General features: G+C 50.8%; 1 protein-coding gene across 1 annotated transcript; it reads right to left on the reverse strand.

The window, feature by feature from the left end:
- Window positions 1–25,794, reverse strand: TRAP1 (TNF receptor associated protein 1). The gene is made up of 18 exons (XM_042798773.1): window positions 25,697–25,794; window positions 20,842–21,009; window positions 19,310–19,392; window positions 18,761–18,901; window positions 10,929–11,000; window positions 10,033–10,193; window positions 8,722–8,831; window positions 8,455–8,528; window positions 6,314–6,469; window positions 5,811–5,931; window positions 5,614–5,683; window positions 4,264–4,411; window positions 3,552–3,737; window positions 2,821–2,959; window positions 2,309–2,394; window positions 1,625–1,770; window positions 1,140–1,212; window positions 1–849 (listed from the first exon to the last, which is right to left on the reverse strand). Exons 1-18 carry the CDS (start codon window positions 25,779–25,781, stop codon window positions 748–750), a joined length of 2,121 nt encoding a protein of 706 aa, XP_042654707.1. The 5' UTR covers window positions 25,782–25,794; the 3' UTR covers window positions 1–747.
- Window positions 25,795–25,960: the final 166 nt, after the last annotated feature.

Raw genomic sequence — 25,960 nt, forward strand, 5'->3', positions numbered from 1 at the left:
TCTGGAAAAGAGGAGTTTATTTATCATAAATACAGATCAGCTAGACATGCAGTTTATCCCACAGAATATGCAAAAATCCCGGAGACTCTTCAGAAAGCCACACACTGGAAAGCTGTTTCCCAGTGACTTCCCTTTCTCCACAGCAAGACCAGGACAAACTCAATTATCCAGCAGCTCAGGAACCTTATCTGCCATGGGATTGTCCTGACATGTTCCACCAACAGCATCTGTGTCTGCTAATGGCAACAATCCATCTCCATGCCGGCAAACTCCTCTTGCCTGGTCAGAGGTGGAGTTTTCTTAACAAATTAATTAATTCTGTCAGTGCTTGTTTGGAGCCCAGTGGTGCACAGGGGTTCAGTGGATGAGGGGGTGTGTTCACAGACCTAATTGGGAATCTTGCTGCCAACATCTGATATGGGAAAGGCCATTTCTAGAAACAGTATGAAATGAGGCTCTTCAGGGTTGTGTCAGAAATTTGGGCATATTGTTTTAGCAGTAACCTCTGGATTTTGTTCCCACTAAGAGCATCGCACTTTGAACAGGTTGATGACATATATCTAATAATTACAACGGGCTCCTACCTGTGCAGCGAGGGCTGGAAGTCCCCTGCATTCTCCCTGGCCCTCTGCCACGTGAACCCCTCGCTGCACGGCGCCTGTAAGCAGATGCTGCAATAGCTGACAGAGTGACTGTGCTTGAGGAAAGGGAGATCAACACAGAGTTCATCCTTGAGTCTTCTGGGGCTCAGTTCTTCTCCAGGATTCTGGTGAGAAGTTCATTCAGCCGGTTCACCATTGGCCTGGGATCCTCATTCAGTCCTGCTGCTATCATGGCATTCTCATAAATCTGAAAAAAAAAGAGAAAACATTAAATAAGTAGCAAGAGCAAGCTGGATGAGAGCTGGGGAGGAAGTGATTGTCACTCTCCAGGACTTGCATGCTGAGACCAAGCATGTCTTCTAGGTCATTGGATAGGAAAACACATGGACCACAAGTACCAGAAATACCCAGAGTGGGGACCACAGAAGGATGTGTTTTTGCTCACTATGAGGGCTTCACCCCGTTCCCTGCCGCACGTGGTCTGCAAGCTGGCTCTGGGGAGGGTGGTGCTGCTTCTGGAGAAGGCCTGGCTCTCACCTGATCAAGCAGCAGCTGGGCCAGATCAGGCTGACTGTCCTTCAGCTCGTTAAGCTTCTTAATCAGAGCATGCCTGTACGAGTGAGAGAGATCAACACTGAGACTTGGTATTTTTGGACACAATGAGAAATTTATTTCCAGAATGAGCAGCTACAGCAAGGTGGGACAGAAAAGGTTCTATCCAAAGGCAAAAATAGCTCCAACTTCCTTGCTCCTGTTCTGGGGGCTTCTCTCCCATCCTGCCCCTTAACCCTCCAATGGTCCTCAGAGGGCTGGACATAGTGTGTGTGGGTGGCTCATGCTGACTGTGCCACGCAGCCTCACAGATGAAGGCACTGTAGCACACACTGCACTTAATGGGGAGGGCTCCACTAACTGGGAGCCCTACATTGCCTCCTCTCTGCCTCCTCCCCAGAAAGACTGCAGTGCTCCAGGCCTAGCACTGGTACTGGGGGGCCTTAGCAGTAGTATTGTTCCCCCCTTACCGTGTGTTGATCTCCAGAGTGGGCTGCAGGAGCTGGGCACGCTCCTCTTGGGTCTTGGCCAGCTGCTGCATGCGAAGGAAGTGGCGGGCAGCCCCCATCTCAAGCACAGTGATCATGGCAGGGTGGGTGTCCAGCCGTGTCGTCACCTGTGGCAAAAACAGCAATCAGTGGTGAGATGAAAAATGCACGTGGGTTAGAGGTGGGGGAGGTCCAAGGGCTCAGAGTCTCCTCAGCACAGATGCACACCAAGCCCCGACACGATTCATCCCTGCCCCACAGGAGCTGCCTAGACCAGCTGGAGAGCTGGGGACCCAAATGGCCTTACTGGTCCACAGGCAGTAGGTGTCAGCTGGACCCAGCACACCCCTTGCCAATAAGCCTTTCTAGTCCACATGCAAGACAGTCACCAGCCTGTTCTTCTGGTAACCTGAGCATGAACTAGAAAAATGGCTTTTGCTCATTACACATTAAGATGTGGTTCTTCTGCTGCCATGTTGACCATCCAAATGACAAATGCCAGCATTCATATCATTTACAGAAAGGAGGCTTGGAGCAGAATGATTTCTCTCAGGGTCCAAAGAAAAATCTGTGGCAGCAGATCCCCAATCAATCACCATCTTTTTTCCCTAGATTATTACCCCCATGGATCTCCTGTACTCAGTTATCCAGATGCAGAACACCTACCTTAACACCTGTGACTCGAGAGCCTAAGGCATTTCTCATCCAGGCCATCAGATCCTCAGCCTCTTTCTCTGTCAGACGTTCTGCAGCTGGCAGGGGAAAGAGGGCACATCTGAGGGTGCATCTAGGGTGTGCCAATGGCTTTACTTCTGAGCTCAGTCCATTTCATACTTGCGTTTATCTGTTCTTTTGTGGAGATGGGAAGGTAGCACCCCTACGTACATGCCCTCATCCCAGACCGTGCCATACCCAGAGAGGGCAGGCTCGTGCCCTTCCAGTGCCTGCCCGTCTCTGTCAGGGCACCAGTTGTATGCCTGTTGTTACAACTCGTATCACAGGAACTCCACATATGACATTCCATCTGTTTAAATTAGCAAATCGCCTTAACCTTTGATCATGTGGGATGAAAGGGATCTGCAAGAACTGCAGGAGTGCTGGAGGTGTGTACCCTCACTGGCTGGCACGGGGTGGCAGGACTGCATGCAGCAGGAAGGGCCAGGGGAGCCTTGCGATACCTGGGCAGCTCTCCTCAAACTTCTCTTCCTTATAGTGATCAACAACAATATCTGTTTCCACTGAGATCAGCTTCTTCTTGTCAAACTCCCGAAGGTGCAAGAGTGTCAGCTCATCAAATTGCTCATAACAGAACAGGACCTGTGCCAAAAAAGGAACAATATTGTTTGGGATGTAGCAGCATTTCTTCCTTCTCAAGGCAACTCCGCACCAAACGGCAAGAACTGCACAAGGGAAACCAGCAGGTTCAACCCCACGGTGACTGTCGCTCAGGGCCCCAAATGACAGCAAACCCTTGGAGGGCTTTGTTACCACGGGTGGCAGGTCTGCAGCTGAACAAGTCCTGCTGCCCCATGGAAAGTGAGCACCAGCACTGACTCCGGTCCTGAAAGGGCCACGTGCCCGCATTGGACACCTGTAACACCATTACCAGCCCCGCACAGCAGCTCCCAGGCTCCTGCGCTGGCGTTCAGTGAAGGTATTAAACAAATGTCAGATCTCGATGTCTGCAGAGGTACTGACCCGCCTGCACAGGGTGTGTGACGGGTCCGTCCCCGCCTCACGCCTCAGTTGCCTCTGAGCAGAGACAGAGGGAGCCCGGGCAAAGACACCGCCGTGGCGGGGGTCTGTCACAGCCCTCGCTGCCCTGCTCAGCTCCGAGATCCAGGTGAGCCCTGACCGCGGATGCAGTAGCTCAGGGTGTTCCCCTGGCCCTGGCACACTGCTCACCCACCTCCATGTCCTTCTTCTTCATGGCCTCAAAGTACGGGGAGTGCTCGGCCAGGTGCCGGTTGGGTGCACACAGGTAGTAGATGTTTCTGCTCCCCGCCTTCATGCGGGAGGCGTAGTCGGTCAGGCTGGTCAGCTGGCCTGCGGGCAGGGCGGACGATTCGTAACGTAGCAACTTTGCTATGTCCTCCTGGAAGAAATGTGCTCCTGTGAGCGCAGGGCGGGTGATTATAGCTCTACCTGACCACCCCCAGCCCCAAGAATTCCCTTTGTAGCATGCAGGCCCGTCTGCAGCCCTGCAAAAAGGCCCAGAGGGTTCCAAGTCCCTCCTTTCCTGCTCCAGATATTAAGGAGGCAGAAGAGTGACCCAGACAGGAGGTATGTCAAGCTCTCCTGGAGACGGGAATCCAGGCAGAGGACAACAGTAGGGGAAAGCCCTACTTTATTCCCTGTTGCAGTTCATATCGCATCAGGGAGGGCTGACAACAGCGTGTTCAGAGAGACTCTGCAGTGTCTCAAATTAAGTGGGAAGCAGCATCCAGTCAGAAAGAGTAAGTGTTTGGGCACCAGAGAACCTGTAAGTCTTGTTAGACTCAGGGACACAAGTTACAGGCATGCAAGATTCACAGAGAAGGAGCAGTCCCCCCCTCATCCCGGGTCACGGTAGGAGCCAGTAGTCTTTCCCATCAGCTGCAGTACTTCAGGACTCCAGGTACCTTGACATCCTGCTCTGCTATCGTGACAATCCCCTCTCTCATGAATACCCCGTATTCCTCAAAGAATTTGGCATATTTCTCAGGGTCCTTCTTGCTCTGGTCAATGAAGAACTTGATCAACCTCTTCTGCAAAACATCTCGGAGCTTCCTGCAGCAGGAACAAGCCTTTTTAGAGATAGCTGCTAGACCAAGACAAGAGACTGTAGATGAACATCTGTCTCCCTGTGCAGTGTTTTAGTGATGCGTTTGCGAACATGAGGACAAAGAAGAAACTCTGGGTCCTCTGTCTGCTTTCCCCCATGGCTCTACATCTGTTCTTTGTACCTCAGTCAAGAGCAGCTCTTGAGCTCGAGAGATAGCTAGAGCTGTGGTACAAACGTACTGCTGAAGCTCAAATCTTCAGTAACTTGTGACTCAGTGATGCTGCAGTACATAACCAACTGTGCACAGGCCATCTGCCTCACTCCCACAGCCACCCCTAAACACGGGAAGGAAGTGGCTATGTAAGGGCTACCCTTGGAGGAACCCTTTTTTGAAGGCCTGAAAATCCACCGTGAAGTGACAGGGTTAATTTGGTCACTAAAACGAAGATAGAGGCATTTCACCAGCTGTAGAATACAAAGGTAGCCATCAAACTTAACAAGATAACAGTGCCAAGGAGTAAGAGCCTACTCTAATACTTCATTCAAGTTGCAACAATGGCAGACGTTTGAGAGGGGACTTGAAGGACAGAAAGTAAGGAAAAACTAAAGCTAGATTTAAGGTGTTTTTAGAGAAGACTGGCCTGCCAGCAGTCAGCTTCACAGGGCCTCAGCACCAACTGAAAACCCTGCTGGCTGGCGCTCAGTTTTCAACAAATGTGTGTGTGAGCACGGCAGAGCTTTGAAGGAAGTCTGGAAACACGAAGCACGAGGTGCTGTTTGAAGATCTACACATAAATAATGGTGACAGTAAAGTACGGCCCAGCTTCCTAGTATTGACAGCTGACTTACTGTTTGGTTTTATTTTCCAAACCACTTGGTGGTGCAGACCAGACACTTTAAATAGCAAATCCACTGTTACTGCCACAGACCAGATAGTGAAAGGCAGCCCAGGACACGAGGGACACGTGGCCCAAGCAAGCAGCAGCAGACTGTATGACACAGGACACTGTTCCCACATCTCAAGACGTGATCAACATGGCTGAGAAACAACTCACTTTATAGACTACAGACATTCTGAAGGATGGAAACGGTGCAGCTTACAGCCCAGGTCTCTCCAAGCCCCTCTAACTATCCCACAATGTCCCCTCCTCAACCAGCAAGAAACCGGAGAAGCCTCAGCAGTTCACAGGCCCTACCTCCTGCCTACCTGATAAGGGCACTCTCCTGCAGCAGCTCCCTGCTGAGGTTCAGGGGTATATCCTCACTGTCCACAACACCTGCAACACAAAGCAACCCTTGAACAGTGAGGCAAACAGGAGTGCCAGGCTCAGGAAGGCAGCCCCTCACCTCACCCCCTGTGGAAGCCACGGTCCACAGCCCGCTCCTCCTGGTGCCAGCACATACCTCTAAGGAAACGCAGCCATTTAGGCAGGATGTCTGCAGCTTTGGTTTGGATGAGGATTTTGCGGCTGTAGAGGGCGACGCTGGAGCCCAGCTCCCTGCTGATGTCAAACATGGATGGTTTCTGCAGGAACAAGAGACAGAAGGGTAAGACCAGCACTGTGCAGGGTGCCCAGCTGCACACTATGCTGCAGTATCTCTGTGGCTGCACCAGCTGACCAGGTCACACTGTGGTCTTCCCTACCAGTGCTGAACCCAACGAGAGCTGAAATCTTGGCTGTCTTCCCCAGGGACCTAGCTGAGCTGTCTCCCCGCTCCTGTCACAGCTCTGTATCCCCACAACTATCCCGTGGCACCCCGCCCACTGCAGAGATGCCACACTGAATACTCCTCCCTGCTGTTCTGCAGCCTCAGCTGCTTCCTTTCCCCAAGAAGCTCTCCTGTTCTCTCCTCTTCAGAGCAACTGGGCAGATGTTCCACTGTTCCCTGGACAGAAGGGCACGTACTTGCTCAGGCACGTAAAAGATGCTGCGGATGTTGAGGGGAGCATCGGTCTTGTAGTGCAGGACGTAGCGGGGCTTGTCGTAAGCCTGGGCTATGAAGCGGTAGAACTCCTCGTGCTGCCACTCGCCGATGTCCTTGGGGTCCAGCATCCAGAGCGCCTGCGGAGGAACAGGGAGATGACTTCCCATCAGGTCTCAAGATCTGTGGCCTCACAGCGCAGGGCTCTTCTTTCACAGTTACACTTTCTCTCCCGGATGCTGGAGCAAGGAAATAAGACCTTTCAAACAGACAGACTCCTCTGCACAGCCTGAGGGCAGTGGGATGTATTGTGGTTCAGGCACATTATCACAGACTGACAAATTCCTGCCCCTCACCTGATCTCACATCACCCCTCATAGAGGTACTCTTGCCCTGCAACATATATAAGGCAGCTTTGTTTAGCCCAAAACAGAAGGGATTTGGCTAACCTCCACTGCTTCACAGTAGCACCTAGCGAAGCCATGGGAGGTTCTGCCCATTTAACAAGCATTGGGACACAACTAAGAATCTCATGCTTCCAGCTGGGTGAAGCCCACTGCTACTCAAGCCCCAGTGAGTGACAGGAGCAATTACTGGGGGCAATACAAGCATCCAGCCCACCCTCCGCCTACCAGAGCCCAAGGGATGCAGGGCTCTGGCAGCCCTGCCATGCTGCCACACTCCTTAAAGCTTCTTCTGCCTCAAAGCCTTGTTCCACAAGTGGCTTCATAACGTTTCCAGCACACACAAGTGTCCTGGAGGGTTTGCAGAATCACAGGTAGGATTACAGACCCAGCTGGGTACTAAGGTGTTTTACAGCAGCTGTTGTTAGGTAAAGTGCTGCTTTCCCAGAGGCTTACTTGTAGCTACAGTTATCACAGTTAGACCGGAAAAGCCTCTAACTCCACATCACCAACAACATGGCAAGCATTCAAGAGCTTATCTAGGAAAATCCACACCAGGGAACTACCTATGGCTCTGTTTACAGTGAACTGATGTTGATGTGTGCAAAACCAAGATCCTGGATAAAGAAAAGGCCTGAAATGGGAGCATAATGAGAATAAAGCTGTTGCTGCATCCCAAGGGAAAACAGACTTTCTGATAAGAAGATAAAAGTACATGACTCTATTAAGGGCATTTCACCCCTTGCTCTAGTACTACTCTACTCTAGGGAGTCTGTTCTATTGATTGTCAGGTAGAAAGAACAAACAGCTGTCTAAATCTATTTCTGGTTCTGTAATTTAAGGGAAACAGCTAGAAAACCTTTGGAACAGAAACACTATTATGCAGGAATCCAAATAAATATCAGTGACTAATAACATAAATTACAGAACCTTAGATAAATTAACATGATAAAATATTAAAGCACAGTCTTGAAAAGTCTGTGCATTCAGTGCCACATTCCAGGAAATGAAAAAACCACATACGTGCTCTCTACCTCCTATCTTAGGTGAGAAAGCTTTAAACAATCAGAAAAAGGAGATGCCGAAGGAAAATGATTCATAGATTTGTGTTTTAAAGACAATTAATTTCACCTAGGTGATTCCTGCAATTGGGACAAGAACTTCTGACTAAAATGGATCTGGCTGCAACATAATTGTAAGTGGTCAGAAAATGCCAGCATCAAGCAGTGCTCAGCTAGGGGCTGTGAAGAAAACCAGGCTGTGAGCTGTGCCTCTAAGAAACCCAACCATTCACTGGTACTGGCTATCCCATGCTGAAGGACAGAAAGAACTGCGGCAAGAGGTGTCAGCACACCAGTGATGTGAGCAATCCCTACATCACTAACACGTCACCTAGTTTAAACTGTTAGAATAAGTGCTACAAAGCAATGAAATATTAATTCCGATTGAGGGAAGATCCAGAAGATAACTATAAATAAAAACTGCTTTGCTAACCTGCAAGCATTCTCTCCAACAAATGCAAACAAGCAGTTCCCAGCATGACTTCTGCTGGATTGCCTCCTTTTGTTCGAATTAACTGATCATTACAGGGGCTGTGATACCCTGGACGATCCTCCCCTGACTTCCAGGGACAGCAGCAGCTTTATGCTGTTTCCTGTCTGCAGTGAAGGACTGCAATGGCTCATCTCCATGAGTGACCTTCCTGTGGCCCTCCTGCTCACCTGCAGTGTGTTAATTCTTCTCCCATTGAGGTACAGCGGGAAGCTGATGAAGTTGCTGTATTTTGTCACCACCTCTGGAATGGAAAGAAGACACAGAAGAGTCATGTTTGTGAAAACAACACAGTAAGAATTTGTGAAACACAGTAACAGTAGGTGAAAAGTGTTGCAGGAGAGGATGAACGCTGTAAATTCACCTCCCACTCATGGGGCACCAACAGACTTCACACAGCCCCTCAGCAGGTAACAGCATTTCCCTCCTCCACTCACCCTTGACTCGGTCTTCATTTGCAAACTCCTTGCAGTCGTCTTTGAGATGTATAATAATCTTAGTCCCAGTTCTGACACCAGATGCTTCTGCAATCTCAAACATTCCTGAACTAGGATTAGAAACAGACCCCATGTCAGTTTATGCCTCACATTCATGACGGGACATAAAACTATTTTATTAACCTAAGCCCACGCAGAACACTTCAGTGCCAAGAGGAAAAGGTAAAAGTTCTTGAATGCCTGAATGTTCTCTGTGCTTCGGAGAAGCTCCCCCCCCAAAATATGCGGCTGTCTTCCCTAGAGAGAGTCCAGGCCCAGGACACACCACCAGCCTCTACTGAAAAGGAAACAAACCTCAAACAGACTTCAGGTTGTGCGAGTCTAGCCTTCAACTCCTCCTCCCCTACACTGCCTACACCCAGGCTCCTGCCTTCTCCCTTGACAACTCTGACTTGTTTGCGGGCCCTCATTCATCTCCGCTGGAGTATGCAGCAACTGGGCACAACGAAAAGCAGCTGTGCTCTGCTGAAGACAGCCCGTTCTGGATGACCATTCCTACCCCGCTGCTAAGTGAATGCCACATGGGGATCAAACACTGGTGAGAGCGCTGACCCAGGGGAGAGACAGCGGCAGCGATGACAGGCAAGCATGCCTTCAAAGCGTACAGCAGTACAGACTGCAGTATACTGCAGCTTGACTGCAGCCCAAGACAGTCTTGATGTCTCAGTTACAAGATTTTTTTTCGAGAATTTAAATAACTCAGTAAATTATTGATTCCTAGGAGATTTTAAGGGGATGCAGAGCTTATCAACCCCAGAAGCTCCAATTTCAACATGGTGCAGCAGTCCACAGCTTTGCCATCACAGTTCTTTGCAACTTCAAGCAAAAAAGCAAAGGATGAGCACACAGATTTGACCCCCAGAAAACAAGGGCCTACAGAGCCACAGCACTGCACAAGCCCTGCCTACTGTGAGCAAAAACCCAGGGGACAACTAGACCAAAAAGATTAAATTTGTCTCTCCGGTCTGCAGCACAGCTAAGATGGTTGCCTGCCAGCAGGGAAGGAACAGGAGAGGCAGGTACTCTCTTTGTCCACAACACGTTGTTCTGACAAAGCAAGTTTGTCCCTGTGGTTTCCACCCTGGCACGTTTGGCCACGCTTTGTTACCAGGTATAATCTGAGCAGGATCTAAACCAGGAAGCCTGGTCATGAAAGACCACACAGGCCCTGCCTTGCTTTGCACAGCTTTCAGTCCGCGCCTGGTCTGGACACAGCCCCCTCACCGCTTTCATCCCACTCTGCAGCCTTACCCATCTGAAGACCAGTGGTAGCCTGGGCTCCCCGGCTCTGCAGACTGTGAGAACACCTCCACTTTATCGGCCACCATGAAGGCTGAATAGAAACCCACTCCAAACTGGCCGATGATTTTACTACTGGCTTCAGCTTGGCTCTGGAGAGCATCTAGAAAAGCCTGGAGGAACAAAGGAGACATACAACAGCACATAGTGAGTTCCGGTACCACTGGGAGGCTGCAATAAATCCTCCAGCTGGGCTGCTTGTGCACCGATGCAGCCCTATGCCAGATACTGCAGCCTGGCAGTCCTGCACCCTCATCCCACACTTCTGCATCAGTGCTCTGAGAATGGCACCCAAGGAAGAGGGTTTCTCCCACAGGGACCGCACCTCTGGAAAAGGGGAGCGTTGCTTAGAGCAACACTCACTGCCACTAGCAGCAAAGGAAAACAAGCGAGGGCTCAGTCAATCAGGAGCATGAAACCTCAAAATGGTGACTCCAGAGTTGAGAAAAAATAACCAGGTACTTATATATAACAACTTTCCAGCCTGAGGACACAGCTGGTGCCCTCCTGGACATAGGGCGAATGCTGAAACGAGCATGTGCCCCTCTCTAACAACAGCCTGGGGAGGAAGGCGGTGGGGAGCGAGGGCAGCCAGGTGCAGCAGCATTACACACGGGGCCCATTAGCGCTGCCTGGGCACCACGGGCCTCCCACAGCACACAGCAGAGACCATTAAGAGCTAGAAGACTCCACAGGCAGGTTTCACCTTCCAAGAGGGGTGTAATTTCACAGCTGGGCTGGGGGCCAAGGGACAACACAGAATGAGAAATTACCGGGAGAATAAAAGTGGCTGTAATTGGAGAAGACTCTTCTAAGGGGAGGAGAAGGGGTGCCTCATCCCAAGTTACCTTTGAGCCTGATCGAGCGATGGTACCGAGGTTAGAAACCAGCTCCTCCTGGGTCATCCCGACACCTGTGTCCTGAAAAGAACCAGCAATTGTAGCTGAAACATCAGTAGGGAAGGGTTGCTTTAGCAAACAGCACCTGAGCAACTTCTACCTCCGACTCTCACCCTCTCCCAGCCAGCTGAGCTGTAAATGCAGCAGCAGACTTCCAGCACTGACTCCACCTGCACATGGCCACGACAGTGGACTCGAAAGGCACACAGCTCCTAGGGGCAGCCACAGCTGCCCTCTGGCTATAAGCCACCAGAGAGCTCAGAGACTCAAACCATGTCTTGAGGAAGACAAAACCATGCCAAGACAGGCTGATTTCCATACCCCTCCAGAAATGCACAGGATGACAGTGCTGGAAAGAGACCTCAGCCCAGTCAAGGCCTCACTGTGCCAGGTGCTGTGCGTGTACAGAGATGATTTCTGTTCCTGAACGGGTCCAAAGGGGAGCTGAGGAGCAGTGAGAAGCAGCTTATTTCCAAGCCACAGATGGGGAACCAGTGCCCTCACACCAGGAATCAGTGGCAGAGCAGTGAATCCCTTAACTCTCAGGTAATGAAGACACTTGTCTACAAGCGCCACATTCACTGATCTCCATCTCCTCTTGTCTGTTCCGTCCTCCTCTTCCCCTCACGTTATGCTCCACAAGACCTGAGTATGAAGCTGACCACGTCCAGGTCCCTGAGAGCTGGGTACTGCGGCGTCTGTGGGAAGGGGCCAACCCCAGCGGGAAATCCAGTGCACTGGTCACACCTCACGGTGTTCTGTCAGGCTTCCGAGGCACATGGCTTGTTCTCATCCCCAGTCTAATCCAGACTCACGCTGCTTCGTGCAGATAAACATCTCCCTGCTGCCAGCACACGCGTCTCAGGCAGCAGACCCTGCAGCAGCACGCCTCAGACTAGGCTGCAACTTCTTTTGTTGCCACAGCACATTTGCACGACCCCAAGGCAACACTGGTAACAGCAAACCCCAGCTAGAGGTGACCACCCTCTCACTCAGGACCCCAGCAAAAATCTTTCTCACTTTGTAGTCCAACGTATTTTCAGACTTGCTCCACACATCTTCCATAGATGCAATGGGCAGGCTAATGCCCTCCACGATGCCACTTCTGAAAACCAAGTGCCATTCCCCCTCCTAAATCTCAGCAGCTTCTCTACCTGACAGAAGCATCCTGAGAAGCTGCTTACAGGTTCTCTGAGCCACTCTGTAAGGTGGCAGCAGTGTGAAAACTAGCCAAGTGAAAGGTGATTCTCGTTCATGTGAGGAGTTCAGCTCTACTCGAGTACCTGTGAGCACAGTTACCGCAGCTGACAGCAGCCTGTGCATCCAGACCTGGGCTGACACACTCCCTGCGTTGCTAATGCAAGGGTGGGATTCGGCATGCAGGAATCAGCAAAATGAGCCAGAGCGGAACTGGCTGCTGCTAGGTGGCTCAGAGGTGAGATGCCAGAGTGAATTCTGGCACAGCACGCCTCTACCACCCATGTGGGGCATTTACTGGGCTTATTTATGAGCAAAGTAAGTTAACGTCAGTACGTATTTTTTAATATAGTGTTTAACTCCACTGAAGGATCAAACTGTGGTCGACTTGTGAGGTTACTGAGTGAAGTGTCATCTTGATAAGACATTTTCCTGCATCCCCACAAGTCGTGGCACAGAAACACCTTTCCCTTGATTAAATATGGTAAGGCCAGACAGTTAACTTGGCTGAGAAGAAGGATGATGCCCAGTAAGATCTTAACAGCGGGAGATGAAAAGCCAGGAAAAACAAACAGGGTATGGCAAAATCTCAGGAATCTGACATGGTCCCTTCCCCCAGGGAAGAAAAAGCCAGAAAGAAAAGTTTTCAGCATCTGGTTCAGGTTTTGTTCACGCCAGACCCTGAGCAGAACTCTTAACTCCTCTGATCCACTCCTATTTATAGCACAGCATGCCATTCCCAAATTCCAATACGTTAAAAAAAAAAAAAAAAAAAAAAAAATCCCTACCCCATGAATTTATTTGGCTACTGAATTCCGGATGCCCTGCCAAACTTATTGCAAAATGCTTAATGACAATTCCTGGAGACGGGTTTGATGAGGGTGAGGCGCAACGAACAAAGGGAACACGGCACAAAACGTCCGCTCCCCCGGCAGTGCCGAGCCACTAGCGGGGAGAGCGGAAAGCGTCCTTCTAGGCGGCCGGCCGAAGGCCCTGGCAAGGCAGACATTTCCTACCGCAGGAAAACACCTGGGTGGATTACGATGAAAACACCATCAAGATTCAAACCGCTCGTGCCGCGTACACGCGCTTCCTGCGGCTGGCCTTCGCACTGTGCTTCTCGGCTCCCTTCACCAGATGGTGCTGCTCCGGGGAACGGGGAGCAAAGCGGCGGCGGCAGAGAGAGGCGAGCTGGGCTTCTGCAGAGCAGGCCCTCTTCGGCGATGGGAAGCAAAGGAACCTGCCCACAAACAGCCCGCCTCGGGCCGGGCCGACGCAAGCGCTGGCAGCTCGAGCTCCACGAAATCCAAGGAAGCGGCTGGCGGGATTTCCACTGCCCTTCTCGCATCGCTCCGCGCTGCGCAGGCTGCTGCTCGGCCTCCGGGCAACCCTCGCCAGGAGCCACCGTGTTGTCGCACAACCCTCTGCAAGCACTTTCTACCTGCCATCGGGCGGTGTAGCTGCAAGGACTGCCGTTCCTCCACCACCAACATTACAACTTTTTTTCCCCTGCAGGCAGTTTCAAGCCCTCCCGTCAGTCTGCAAGAAAAGTTTTAGCAGGCTGAAAACAGCCCCAGCAAAGTTATTCACAAAAGCATGAAGCAAACTGTACACGGGGCTTCACAAATTACAAGACATGAAGGGTATGTTCAGAGGGCCAAATGCTTCTCTACAGCTGGGAGAAACCAACTAGAAACAGCGTTCGGTGCGCTGACACTTCATTAGCTGAAGGTTAATTACAGAAGCCCTTCTCTGTTACTCAGCAGAACAACCACCTACTCACCTGGTTGAATTTCCCTTCTGGGACTTCTGAGGGTGCAGAGTAAACAGCCTCCCCCTGAACCATCCCCGCTCCAGCCCTGTCCTTCAGAGACAACACAACATGCTACAGACCCTCACTCCATCTTCTGAGGGACTATGAAGAGCTCTGTGGCCACACTTGTTGAACTATACTTCTGAACTAAGTAACATTTACCCTGAAGATAGGAGCTGAACACCGCTCTTGGCACCTTTTTGTGTGTGGAGACCTCCCAGATACAAAGCCTGCAGCTGAACCGCACGGGACCTTTGTGCTTTCTCTGCACTTTGTTCTAACCTGTGTGGTGTGGGTGCTGGATGTGTGCAAACAGAGACCGTTCTGTGTGACGACGGCTGGAAAACTGCTGGGCAGGCAGGACCTCAGGGCTCCCACCGTGAAATACTCTGTGTTTGCTCCACAGCCCTGAGGACCTCCATCTTCCTTGACAGAGGGGTAAATCAGCGCCACTGTCTCATCAAACCAGTCAGTCCACAGCTGTTGTGTTCATATCATACTTTTTGGTAAAGCAGAAACAAACTGCATGTGATTACACCAACAAATCTAGCTTAAATCAACAAATTGCTTAGTTTAGCTGGTAAACAAGAACTAGGTAATGCAATATCTTTGCTCATTACCTGAGTCCAATTTAAGGTATTGCAGAGCCTCGTTACACCAAACAATCCATTAACTAACCATGAACTGCTGCCTTTGCCACGGCTGCATCTGAAATAATGCCTGCAGTTAGAGGTACATATCTGAGCTACTGTGCCTTTTCATTTTGCTTTATTGCAAAACAAACACTCGAAACACTTCATGCAAAATCTCAGCAGGGCATCAGAGGAACACTGACTGCATTATAAAATAAGGACACGCTGCTTTCACCAACTGGTAAGGTAATAAAAACCAAAAATGTCCAATTAGCAAATGTCCCTCCTGTTATTTAAATACCTTGCTTAAAGAGACTTAAACTTCACAAGACCAGGACAGCAGCCACACTGGAGCAGCATTCTGGTTTAAAACCAATACAGCATCTGCAGCAGCAGCCAAGAGGAGAAAAGCCACAATAAAACTAATGCATACAGATACAAGTTAATCTAGGCCTAGTGCATGGAAGCTGTCCAAAGCAGAGAGCCTGAGGTTTCCTTTCCAATACCCTGTGTTAACACTATTTTCAACAGTGCTGAGCATTGCTACAGGCTCAGCCTCCACCCATCCAGGTCTAAATACCTGCTGTTCAGAAAAGTACTTCCTTTTATCAACTCTGAATTTCCCATTTTTAAATGTGACATGCTTTTATTCTGGCATGAAGAGGAAGGAAAGAAAAGATTCTGCACTTCCTTCCCTAGGTCGCAGGTTATTTGAGATGCATTTGTATTTCTGGTTCCCTGGCTTATTTGTTAAAGATGATGCAACAACTGGAAGCTCTAACTCAGCCCTGCAATCAGTGCCACATTTCTGTAAGCTTAATTCCACCCAAGGCTTGTTCAAATCCAGACAGCTTTACCCCTCCATCTCTACCTGCTTAATGTCCATCTCCTGCTTCCTCGAGCCCAAGTGGCAGATGGATGCTGCAATGCTGCACACAGCTAAGGATGTAACCCTCTCTCTGCTGCAGCCTGGTAGCACAGGGTGACTGCCAGGACACGATCCTGCGTGGAGGGGAACTGGCTCCGCATCTGCACCAGGCTTTGTTGGACATGAGGGTGCACCTGCATTGAACTGCTAAACCCCAAACATCTCCCTCCCTCAGAGCCTCAGGACAGCCCAGTCCTTGTCGCAGACTGTTTATAACTTGTAAGGCAGGAGAGATCTGCTCAGTGATACAGGGAGCTGTTGCAAGGAGGAGTGGTGTTTGCAGTCATTTTAACTCCTCCCAAACACAGCAAACTTGGTATTTTTTGGCTTCACAGACACTGATTTTGGATGACTGCGAAGTGAGAAGAAAGCCCAGCAAAGAGAACTGAGCAGCCCAAGCTTCCTCACGCTGCTTACCCACGTTAAAACAGCAGTCACGCTCCCTCACCCAGCAGCAGCAGCTATCAGCTCTGTAAACCTTTTAAACAATTTCCTTTAAACTGCTAGCACTGTCCTAGCCCTAAATTAAGCACCAGCAACGAGCACAGCTCCAGCCCCCGAGCTCACACAGACACAGGGTTACCACCAGACACCGCAGTACGGCGGAGCTGCGCCGCTGTGGTGACACAGCCAAGCGCCTGTCACCGCCCGGCCACCAGCAGCCTCGTGCAGGGGTTGAAGGAGAGCTCTGTGGTCACAGGGTTTTGGGGTCTGTGAGGGGTTCTCTGTTCCCACCTCAAAGGGTCCAAAAACACGTCTGCAAAGCCTCAGCATGCCGAACTGCAGAGCTCTGCAGATCTGTCCTCATTGCAAACGCACCCTTAATATTTTCAACTGGATTTTCTTAAGAGATCTGACCTTGCAGGCTGTGGCTGCTACCAGATGGAGCTGTCCTAGAAGCAGAATGGGGCGGCTTTCAGAGGGGTGGAGGAAACTGTGGAATTTGCTAAAACAATGGGACTTTGGTGAAGGAACTGAGGTGGTGTAATCCGGTGGACTAGGCAGCGAACACTTCCCTCTTAGCAGATCCAACACTTGCCAATGCTCAGGTAAGGACACCCCTAAATGAGGATACCATATTAAAATTCTGGTTCTTGCTATGCTTACAACTGAAATTCAGCCCTGGCAGAGAAGTAAGCAGAACTTCAGTCACCTAACAGAGACGAATGTAGTCCACTGGAGCTAGACAATCTCCCCCAGAACGTGCCTGTAACAGAGGCCATCACACATTACAGACCTGCCTTTTCTCAACTGGTGAGACACAAAGAGACACTACAGGGCTTGGAAGGGGAGGGGAGAGATCCAGCAGATCCAGAAGCCAAGAGCATGAAGATCTGAGGACAAGGACCTAAGGATCAGAGTGAGACAATGGGGCCTTTCTAGAAAAAAAATGGGGTGACCATTGCTATAAATCACACATGAGGGACCTGCTGCTTCTGTTTTGGTGGGTCCTAATGAGTACAGAAAACAAAACAGTAACTAAGGGACAGGTTCATCTTTGCCTCAGTCATTGCAGACAAGTTTTTTGGTACCTTTGCATTCCTGAAAGGTAGGAAAATGTTCTGAGTGAGGCTTGTTCAATGTAATAGTTATATGCAGTATGTTTCTTCAAGAGGTTATAAATAAACCCTTCACTGGAGGTAAGGAGCTTTAGGCACTACCGAGAAGGCAAACCTATTAAGAGATTGGAGTAGCACTGTTCCCTCTCCCTTCTCAGAGTGCAGTACTGCTGCAGTTAAAAGCTTCCTAGTTAAGACTCATTAAGTCGCATTAGAGATGCGCAGGCAGCCAGGTAGGGGGTTATAAAAAGACAAGTCCCTCACACATCTAATTGAGTATGATGTCAAATGCACCCACCTGCAAGGTGGGCAAACAGGTCTCTTAATCAAACTGCCAGAGAAGGGGACAGCTTCCACAGTTACGGGGCATGAGTTCTAAGAAGGTCTTGATGGGTTCCGAGGCTACGTGTCCACTATGATCGCAAAAGGGAAGGACGAGAGCAAGACAGGAATGACATCGTGCTTGGGGCTATGCAAGAGCTCAGTGAAGAATCGGTGTTACACAGCAGTCAGAAAAATGCAATAGTCAGGTGTGATAGGAAGAGCAAAGCCTCTGCATTATGGTTTGAACATCTTTGAGTTGATGATTGTGTTGCCCACTGACGATCACTAACTTCCCCATGGCAACCGCAGCTGCTTGTTCTGCAGAGAAAGAAGTATAAAATAACTGAGCAGCCTCTCATAGCCAGTGCTTTTGTCCCACGTGAAAAATATCAGATTGTGTGCTTCGTCCGTGCCACATCTCCCCTGGACCTGCTACGGTCAGCCTTCTCTCACACACTGCTGCCTGCTTTATTCTCCGCTCTCCTGAGAACAGTCCTCCTGTATGCTCTCATGTCTGACACCGGTCCATGAGGAAAGCTACTGATTTGCCTTCTTTGCATTAAGAACTTTGCCAAGAAAACACAGAAACTGAGCCTCAGCCTTTCACCCTTGACAACAGTCACGAACAAGAGCAATCGAAGTACAGAGAGAAGGCCCAGCTCCACCTTCCCTCACCACACCGAGGCCCACAAGTGAGCAAACTTACTGACTGCCCCCCTCCTGCTAGGCATTTTCTCACCAGTAGGGATCAATCAAAACCAGGGCTGCAGAAAGGAGGACAGGTAAGTGCTATGGTACTACCCCAATCTCTAGTCCCACCTGTACATTAGGGCAGAGCCTCAGCATCAGCTGGACTTGGCCTGTCCTGGAGTAGGAGGAGACAGAGACAATCAGCGATGGGAGGTTCTTCTCACCATCCCAGCATCTCCCAGTAACAGAGGTGAGAGGGAAGGTCTACAAGCTATCATGTAAGGAGGTGAGGGAAATCTTCCCCCAAGGTCAGGATGAAACCAGACTCCCACATGCACACACAACCTGGGAAGTGCACCAGACAAGGTACTGGGAGAAAAGCTACTGGTAGTTCCTAACAGGGAAGGAAGGAGCAGCAAATTTTCCTGTGGGGAGCAGATAAATTGGTGGTTTCTCATAAAATCCTGAGGTTACAGCCTCATGAACCAGAGCCCAGTGGAGGACAGCATACTTCTTCAGGCAGGCTTAGGAACCCACAGCACTGTGCTGCTGCTCAGCTTCCACTCATGCCTCACGGGGAAAAGGCTAGTGATGAGAGCAGCAGGGAGTAATGCTCTCCTGTTACCAAAAGGAGGTACCTGGATAGTGATGGTTCCCTTTCCACTGTCTGTCTGCAGGTGGATCTCCATCTCTGGCAAGGCCTTCCCTTCTGCCATCAGCCGATGACGCAGTTTCTCCAGCGCATCGCTGCCATTGGAGATCAGTTCCCGGATAAATACCTGGGGACAAGACAGAACCTGACACTGCAGCCGGGCCCTGTCCACTGCACGGGACTCCCAGAGACCTGGGAAATCATTGCCTACTCGCAAATTAACTCCCAGCTTGCTAGAAAAAGAACTGCACTCCCCTGTTATCTGCCAGGTGAACAGATTGTCTGAATTCAGTATTAAAGCGCAGAGGCTCTGAGGCTCACAGAGTCACCCGGCCATACCTACAAATTGTTTTGAAAACACATTTTCAAGGTGTCCTAAGAAAACGTCATTCAAGAAAGCAAGACATGTGAACAGCACAGGAGTTGCTGGGAAACTGAGCAGGTATTCTCCCAGCTCAACAGTTTTGGATGTTCCCCTTGACAGAGACAGGGCTTTGCCAGCAGAAAATCTACTAGAAAGTAGTGGGTGCCTTACCTCCTTTTCTGAGTACAAAGAACGGGCAACAATGTCCAGCAGTTTCTTTGTTTCGGCCTGAAACTCATGTTTAGAGGCTGCACCTAGAATAAAACCACAAGCACACCTTTAAGGCACTTCACCAGGGTCCTCTTGGGAAGGAAGGCAAAACTGCAATCTTACCACATGCTTCAGCTTCCCAGGAGCGAAAGCCTGAAGCAGGATGGGACACAGGTCGCTGTGGTCTCCAACAAGATGACAACAAAGGTGTTGTTTACACACCCCTGCGAGGCAGCACGCTTTGCCAAGCAGACACTTGGCCTCTGCGCCTCGACGCCTGGCACACAAACCTCAAGGCAGTCAAAGCCTGCAGTACCGGCACACCGGTCACCACGTCTGGGCTGCAGAGCAACCAGTAAACGAGAAGTGAAGGGAGATTCCCCCTGCTCCTAATGTGTGGTTCCACGCAATCCCCAACTGCTCTCTCAAGTGCCTCCCGTGGGTTATGGCCTGCCTTCCATTCGCTTTCTTGACTCAGTTTTCAGCGGAAGCACCTGCACATGCCCTGCTCCAAGAGCTTCTATAGCCAGATAGCATTTATCGTGCCCAAACAATACTTGGAGCCCTAAGCAGGAAAAGGCAGATTCTCACATGTCTCTATGGAGCAGGCAAGGCAGTGTATACGTACAGCCACCTATGCAGGCAGGTGGCTGTGCCCAGAAAGAGAATTTTCCTCAGAAAGAATAACACTACAAAACATCTCAGCTGAAATACCATCCTTGGCCTTTTAAAAATAGCATTTCTCCTGCTAGAAGCATTAGAGAATCCTGAAGCAACATGGGGAAAGCCAGAGGTCACATATCACCTCTGCCATGACTGGCTGGTGAGGACCTACATTCCCCAGAGACAAGGGCGAAGCCAGGGTGCGGACAGCAGCAGGAGCAGTGCACCAACCCCACTGGGAGCTTCACAGCCTGGCAGTCCCAAAAGTACCTGCCAGAAAAACCATGGGAGCACAGAGTTAAGATGCTTTTTCTGTGCTTGAACAACTCACAGGACTTTGCTTTAAAGCACTTCTCCCTGGAGATGTGCAAAGCAATTCATTCTAACTAAAAGGCTGACACCAGGATTCTCATTAGACTTCCGTGATCCACAGCAATGACCTGGGCAGACACAGCTTGCTTCTCGGACAAAGAAGTCTCTTTTTAGGCAAATTCTAGTGCCTGTGGAGCCCCTACACGTATGCAAGACCATCAGTTGCCTGGCTAAGTCCACAGATGCAACTTCTTCTCGCAGTCTTGACGGCCTGATTTCTCAGTAAAGGCCATTCTGATTTACACGTTCCAGTTTTGGGGAGGTGATGGTGCAATGCAGGGTCAAACTGTAGTCTGGCAGCTAGGATGTGATGACCAGTACCTGCGCCTCCTCCAGAGGCAGAAACACTACTGCAGAGGGCTCGCCCTCGTAGTCAGGGCATGGCTGCACCCAGACCTTGTCCCAGGGCTGCCTGCACCCTGACAGTGCTCCCACAAGATGTCCGGGTCCGTGCCCACCTTTCACATTCTCTGTGTTGCTGATGATGGTGTGCAGGGGCTCTTCTTCCTTGTTCTCTGCCGTCTGCGTGCTGTATGTCCGGACTCCAGAAACGCTGCTGGTAGGAATGTTGTACCGGAGGCTCCAGTGACGGAGTATTTGTCTTTGGATGCATGCTGCTCCTTTCGCTAGAAGGAAAAATTGAAGATATTTCAGTATAAATCACAAACATCAGCAGCAACAGGAGCACTCTTTAAAGGTCCCACTTAAGCAATCCCATGGGGAGTTACACTGTCCAAACAAGACTGAAGTTCCCCCACAACCAAACACCCACCATTTCCCTCCAGCATTGTCTTCACTGCATAAGAAGGGCAAGGTGCTACTCCAGACTGTCTCTTCTGAATTAAAATTCTAGCCAGAAGATGGCAATTAGTAGCTTTCACAGTGAATTAACTGGTAAGGAAGAGGCAGTCTGCAGCTTTTATTGCTGTTACCTGGCCAAGCTGAAGACAAGAGGGAACACTTCAACTCCCACATTACTGCCAAGGAAAAAGTAAACCCCAGTGCAAGCAAGGCAGCCTGCACCTCCAGGAGATGCTTGAGCTGCACATGCAGCTTCTCTGCAAGCTGTACGAACACTTACCATCAGGCAGGCCTCTAGGAACCAACATCTACTTCCTCCTGCTCAATTCCATCCCACCGACAGTAACCAGCTCCTTTACAGGCAGCTCACTCCCATACCTAAGCACAACGCCAACCAGCCGAGCAGTTACTTTATGGCAACAGGTATTTGGCCCTTCATTGTCCCAGCACAGTTAACAGAGCACAGGGATTACATCCTCCAAAGCCAGCTCTGGGGTAAGCAACATGTGCAGCAACAAAGCCACTAGTCAACAAAGCCATCAGTGGGAAAAATGAGAGGCAAGTCAGGAAATGGCACGAGCCCTGTTAAGGACTGGGACTCCCAGTTCTCCTCCTTCCATTGTGCCCAGGTGAACTGAACAGTTTTCTCTCTGTTGGGGGGATGAAACAAAGCCAAACCTGGCCACAAAAAGAACATTTACAGCACTGCAGAGCTCTGTCCAAAGCCAGTTACTTGGTGCGATTTCTGAATTGCAGTGAGAGTGGCCTGTGCCAGAGCAAGAGCCCGGAGGGCGCGGATCTGAACGCGCGGCTGCGCTGGGGGCAGGCGGTGACTCGGCCTTCCCCAGCCCTGCAACGGACATAAACGGGCGGGGCTGATCTGGGAGGCAGAGGAGCGACCAGGGTGGCCTGCGCGGAGCAGGGAGAATCTGGATACAGAGCAAAAGTGGCTGGAAGCAGTGACAAGCCCAGGCTTTTCTTACAACTCACCTTGTGCTTGCAGGCTGTTTCATGAAGCAAGGAAAGGAGGCAAACCCTACATTTTCAAGGTGTCCTTTCTTTAGATGAACAGGTACAAAACCACCCACAGGCTGAACAGAGAACCGCTGGTACGCTGAGAGTCCCAAAGTGCACCTGTGACCTCCCTGGAAACAGCTTCTTTGCCCATCCACAGCCCTCCAGTCCAGCTGACACGCTGGAAGAGCTCAGCCCCCTCCTGAGCCCTCCTCCACCTCGTCACAGCCCTTGAGTGAACTCGGGATCCCAGCCCTTTCACCAACATCCCTCGTTGTCCTCTGGTTCATCTTGGGAGGTCTCAGGCTCCCTTCACAAGTGCTCTGTAAACCTCCTGCCCACCTTAGCAGGTACTACAGCCAGTACAGTCATCGAGAACAGGTCTTGCTGTTCCAGACCACCAGGCTGGGCTCTCACTCGCTCCAAGTCAGGTGAACACAAACCCCTGAGCTCTAACAGCGCATCTGGCTCCTGCATTTCATCCCCAAGAGCCCATTGAGGAGGCTGTCAGTCCTCATTCTTCTTCCACACAGAAAGCTTTGAATCAAGATCCACTTCTCCAGCCAGAACCTTGAATTACTCCCCAGTCATTCTGCCCTTAAAGAGCCCACAAATAGTTCTTAATGCATCTGAACACCTCCTACACACATAGCTGTTCGCTCTCTGTATCACAAACAGTTCTGCCGCATTATCACAGGACGTGCTCTTTATCTTTCATTCGACTGAATTTGTTGGGCTCATCTGAGAGAGCAACAAGGAAAACAGCCCGGGTGACTAAAGCGGAAAGCAGCGGAGAGCTTGCTGTACGGCTGTCCAGCCCGCCGAGCTTCAGAGAGGAAGGGCCCGAGTCAGCCCAGGGTTCACATATTTTATTTGACTATTTATACAGGGTTTACAGATTTTATGTTCATTTTATGATAGATGGTATACCCTGAAAAACCTGCACTTGTATGCACACACACACACACACACACACATTCCCTCAGCTGACAGAAGTAAAAGGGGGGAATTTTGCTCCCTCCCTGATTCCAGGATCCAAAAGTGAAGCAGATCAGCAGCAGCTCTGTGCTAACCCTAAGGCCACTTCTATCATCAAATCTCCAGGCATCAAGGCCATGGAACCAACAAACAGGTCACACACCCCCCCCCCCCCCACACATAAACACTAGCTGACTCTGGAAACTATAGCTATTTATAACTTTGGATGTATTCACATTTTTTGTCTGCCTACCTCTAAAGCTCAATAATACATCACCACCCATCAATGCAGAAGTTATTTTTGGATTTGTGTAATGTTTGGGTTTATCATCCTTAATTAACAGCCCGTCCTGTGCCAGCAGGGACAAGGCTCATTAAGTACAAGCTGCAGCATCTTCAGACCCTTTGTCTCTTGCAAAGCCCTTGGCTGGCCAGCAGGGGAAAGGCTCCCATCAATTCCGGATACAAACCCACCACAATTATTGGCACACAAAAGCTATTGAGAAAGTATCTGCTGAATTAACAGGGCAAAGTGACACTCAGAATGAGCCCGAGGAACAAATTCCTAAGACCCAGAGACAAAGAAGGAACGGCTCTTGCCCTGGTTGAGTGCAGCAACGTGCTGGGGCAAATCAGGTCTTTTTATATCAAGTTGCTCAAATGCTGAGCTTTATCACAGTCCACATAGCTTCCTGTTGGCATCACTGCCCCACCTGCACTGTAGAAGATGGCAAATACCCACATTACTCTTCAACTTCCAGTTCTCTGTGAATCCTAAGTGATCAATCCCGTGTGCATGACCAGAGCAGCCTTGCACGGGGGAACACGCCACAGGAAAGAGAAGGACCCTCGGTCTCAGTGGCTCCTTTCAGTGCAGGCACCAAGGTGCCTCTGTGATTCCCGAACCTAATAACCCCTCCAGGAAACACAGCTTCTTCTGGAAAAAAGGACTGCAGTGAGCCAAGCAGACTGGCAGTTAGAAATTCAGGGTAGGAAATCGAGCACAAAGCAGTACGCAGCTCAAAACAAAGAGGAGAATTTGGGTCAGCAGAAATTACCATAATAGCTTGATTGCTGTGCAGTTGCAAGTCTGAGGATGCTCTTGCAAAGAGCAGCACTACCAGTAAGACACTTTCACCTCAGATCTCGCTAGGAGAAAGGGCTCTCTAGCTGGGCACCAGATCCTGTACAGATCTAGGGAGAAGAGAGTCCCGGACTGATCCGCTCACACCAACGCATCTCCCGAAAAACGTGCCACCAGCTTCAGCCTTCAGCATCGTCAGAGCCAAGAGCAAACACTGCCAACTTTGCACGGCCGAAGGGAAGGGATGGCTGTCCCTGCAGCCCGGGATCTCCACCTGCATCCCAGTGAAAGGACACCACCTCCTGCTCCTCCCTCTTTATTTCCACCCCACACAGCTTCTGCTCCTTATTTTTTCCTGGAAGGACCTGAATGACAGATTAAGAAATAAAACTCTGGCTCTGCCAGAGTACCTCTAACCCTAGGGAGGCACATGGCTTTTCTCAGACATGGATGTTAACAAGCCACTGGGGATTTCCGTGGTGGAAGAACTGAATTGCCCAGACACACTGAAGTGGCACTCAGTGGCACAATAAATCTAACAATCTGACCCCGATAGCGACCCTATTTGTCACACCATTTCCTCTGTCACATTTTCTCTTCATAACCCACAGGGAAACCACAGACCACGCTGGCAACCTACAAAACTCTTGATTAGGAGCCAGACAACAGATAAAGAAATAGAGAGCACAGCACAGGCTGCTCTCAGAAGACGTGCAGGAAGCTTCTCACCACGCCTTCCCTAACGACAACTCACAAGCATGTTTCCAGGCCTGCGCACTACAGCCTCGACAGGACAGTACATCCTAAATCGAGACCTCAGAGTTTGGATTTTCTTAGCCTGTCAGCTACCTTAGGCGAACTCCCGAGCGCGCCCCTGGGAAGCACAAACCCTTCAGGGGTTATCTGGTCAGGTTATCTAGTGCTGGCGGGGCCAGAGAACAGGAACGCTGCCCTCGTCCCCTCCTTTCCCAGAACCCAGCTGATATGCACGTGCTGTAGAGCCCATACGAGCCAAGAGAGGAACCTGGAGATCCTGTATGAGCAAAGAGAGGAACCTGGGCATTCTATACACCCTATATGAACGCGGAGATGAACCTGGGCATTCTATACACCCTATATGAACCCGGAGATGAACCTGGGCATTCTATACACCCTATATGAGCCAAGAGGCGAAGCTGCACATGCTATATGCGCTATACGAGCCAGCAGACGACCTTGAGCATGCCGTATACCCTACATAAGTAGGTATATATACGCACTCGTCTCCCACCAAGCGGGTGGGGCGCTGACAGGGCCGAGCCGCCCCCTCAGCCCGGCGGGGCCCGCGCCCCCCGCTCCCCCCGCCGCTCCCCCCAGGCCCGCGGCCCCGGGACCCGCCGAGGAGGCTCCGGTGTGTGTGTGAGGGGCGGGGGGCGGTGGGGCCGGCCCCAGCTCACCTGTGGGGACCCGCGGCCCGGCCCCGGGGCGCAGCAGAGCCGCGAGGCGCCGCCCCCCCCGCGCCGCTGCCGCCGCCGCCGCCATGCCGCGCGCTGCCGCCTCACGCGCTCCTGCCGGCGCCGGGCGATGGCGTCACGGGGCGGGGCGGGGCGCGCGGGCCTCCCCCGTTTCTCCACACACACCCCCCCCCCCCCGCCGCCTCAGCGCGGCAAAAGTCGCGGCAGGGGCGCAGCACCCCCCTCCCAAACCCTTCCTCTTTCGAT

Source organism: Tyto alba, unplaced genomic scaffold, assembly GCF_018691265.1.
Source record: "Tyto alba isolate M040663 unplaced genomic scaffold, T.alba_DEE_v4.0 Super-Scaffold_28, whole genome shotgun sequence".
NCBI lineage: Eukaryota > Metazoa > Chordata > Aves > Strigiformes > Tytonidae > Tyto > Tyto alba.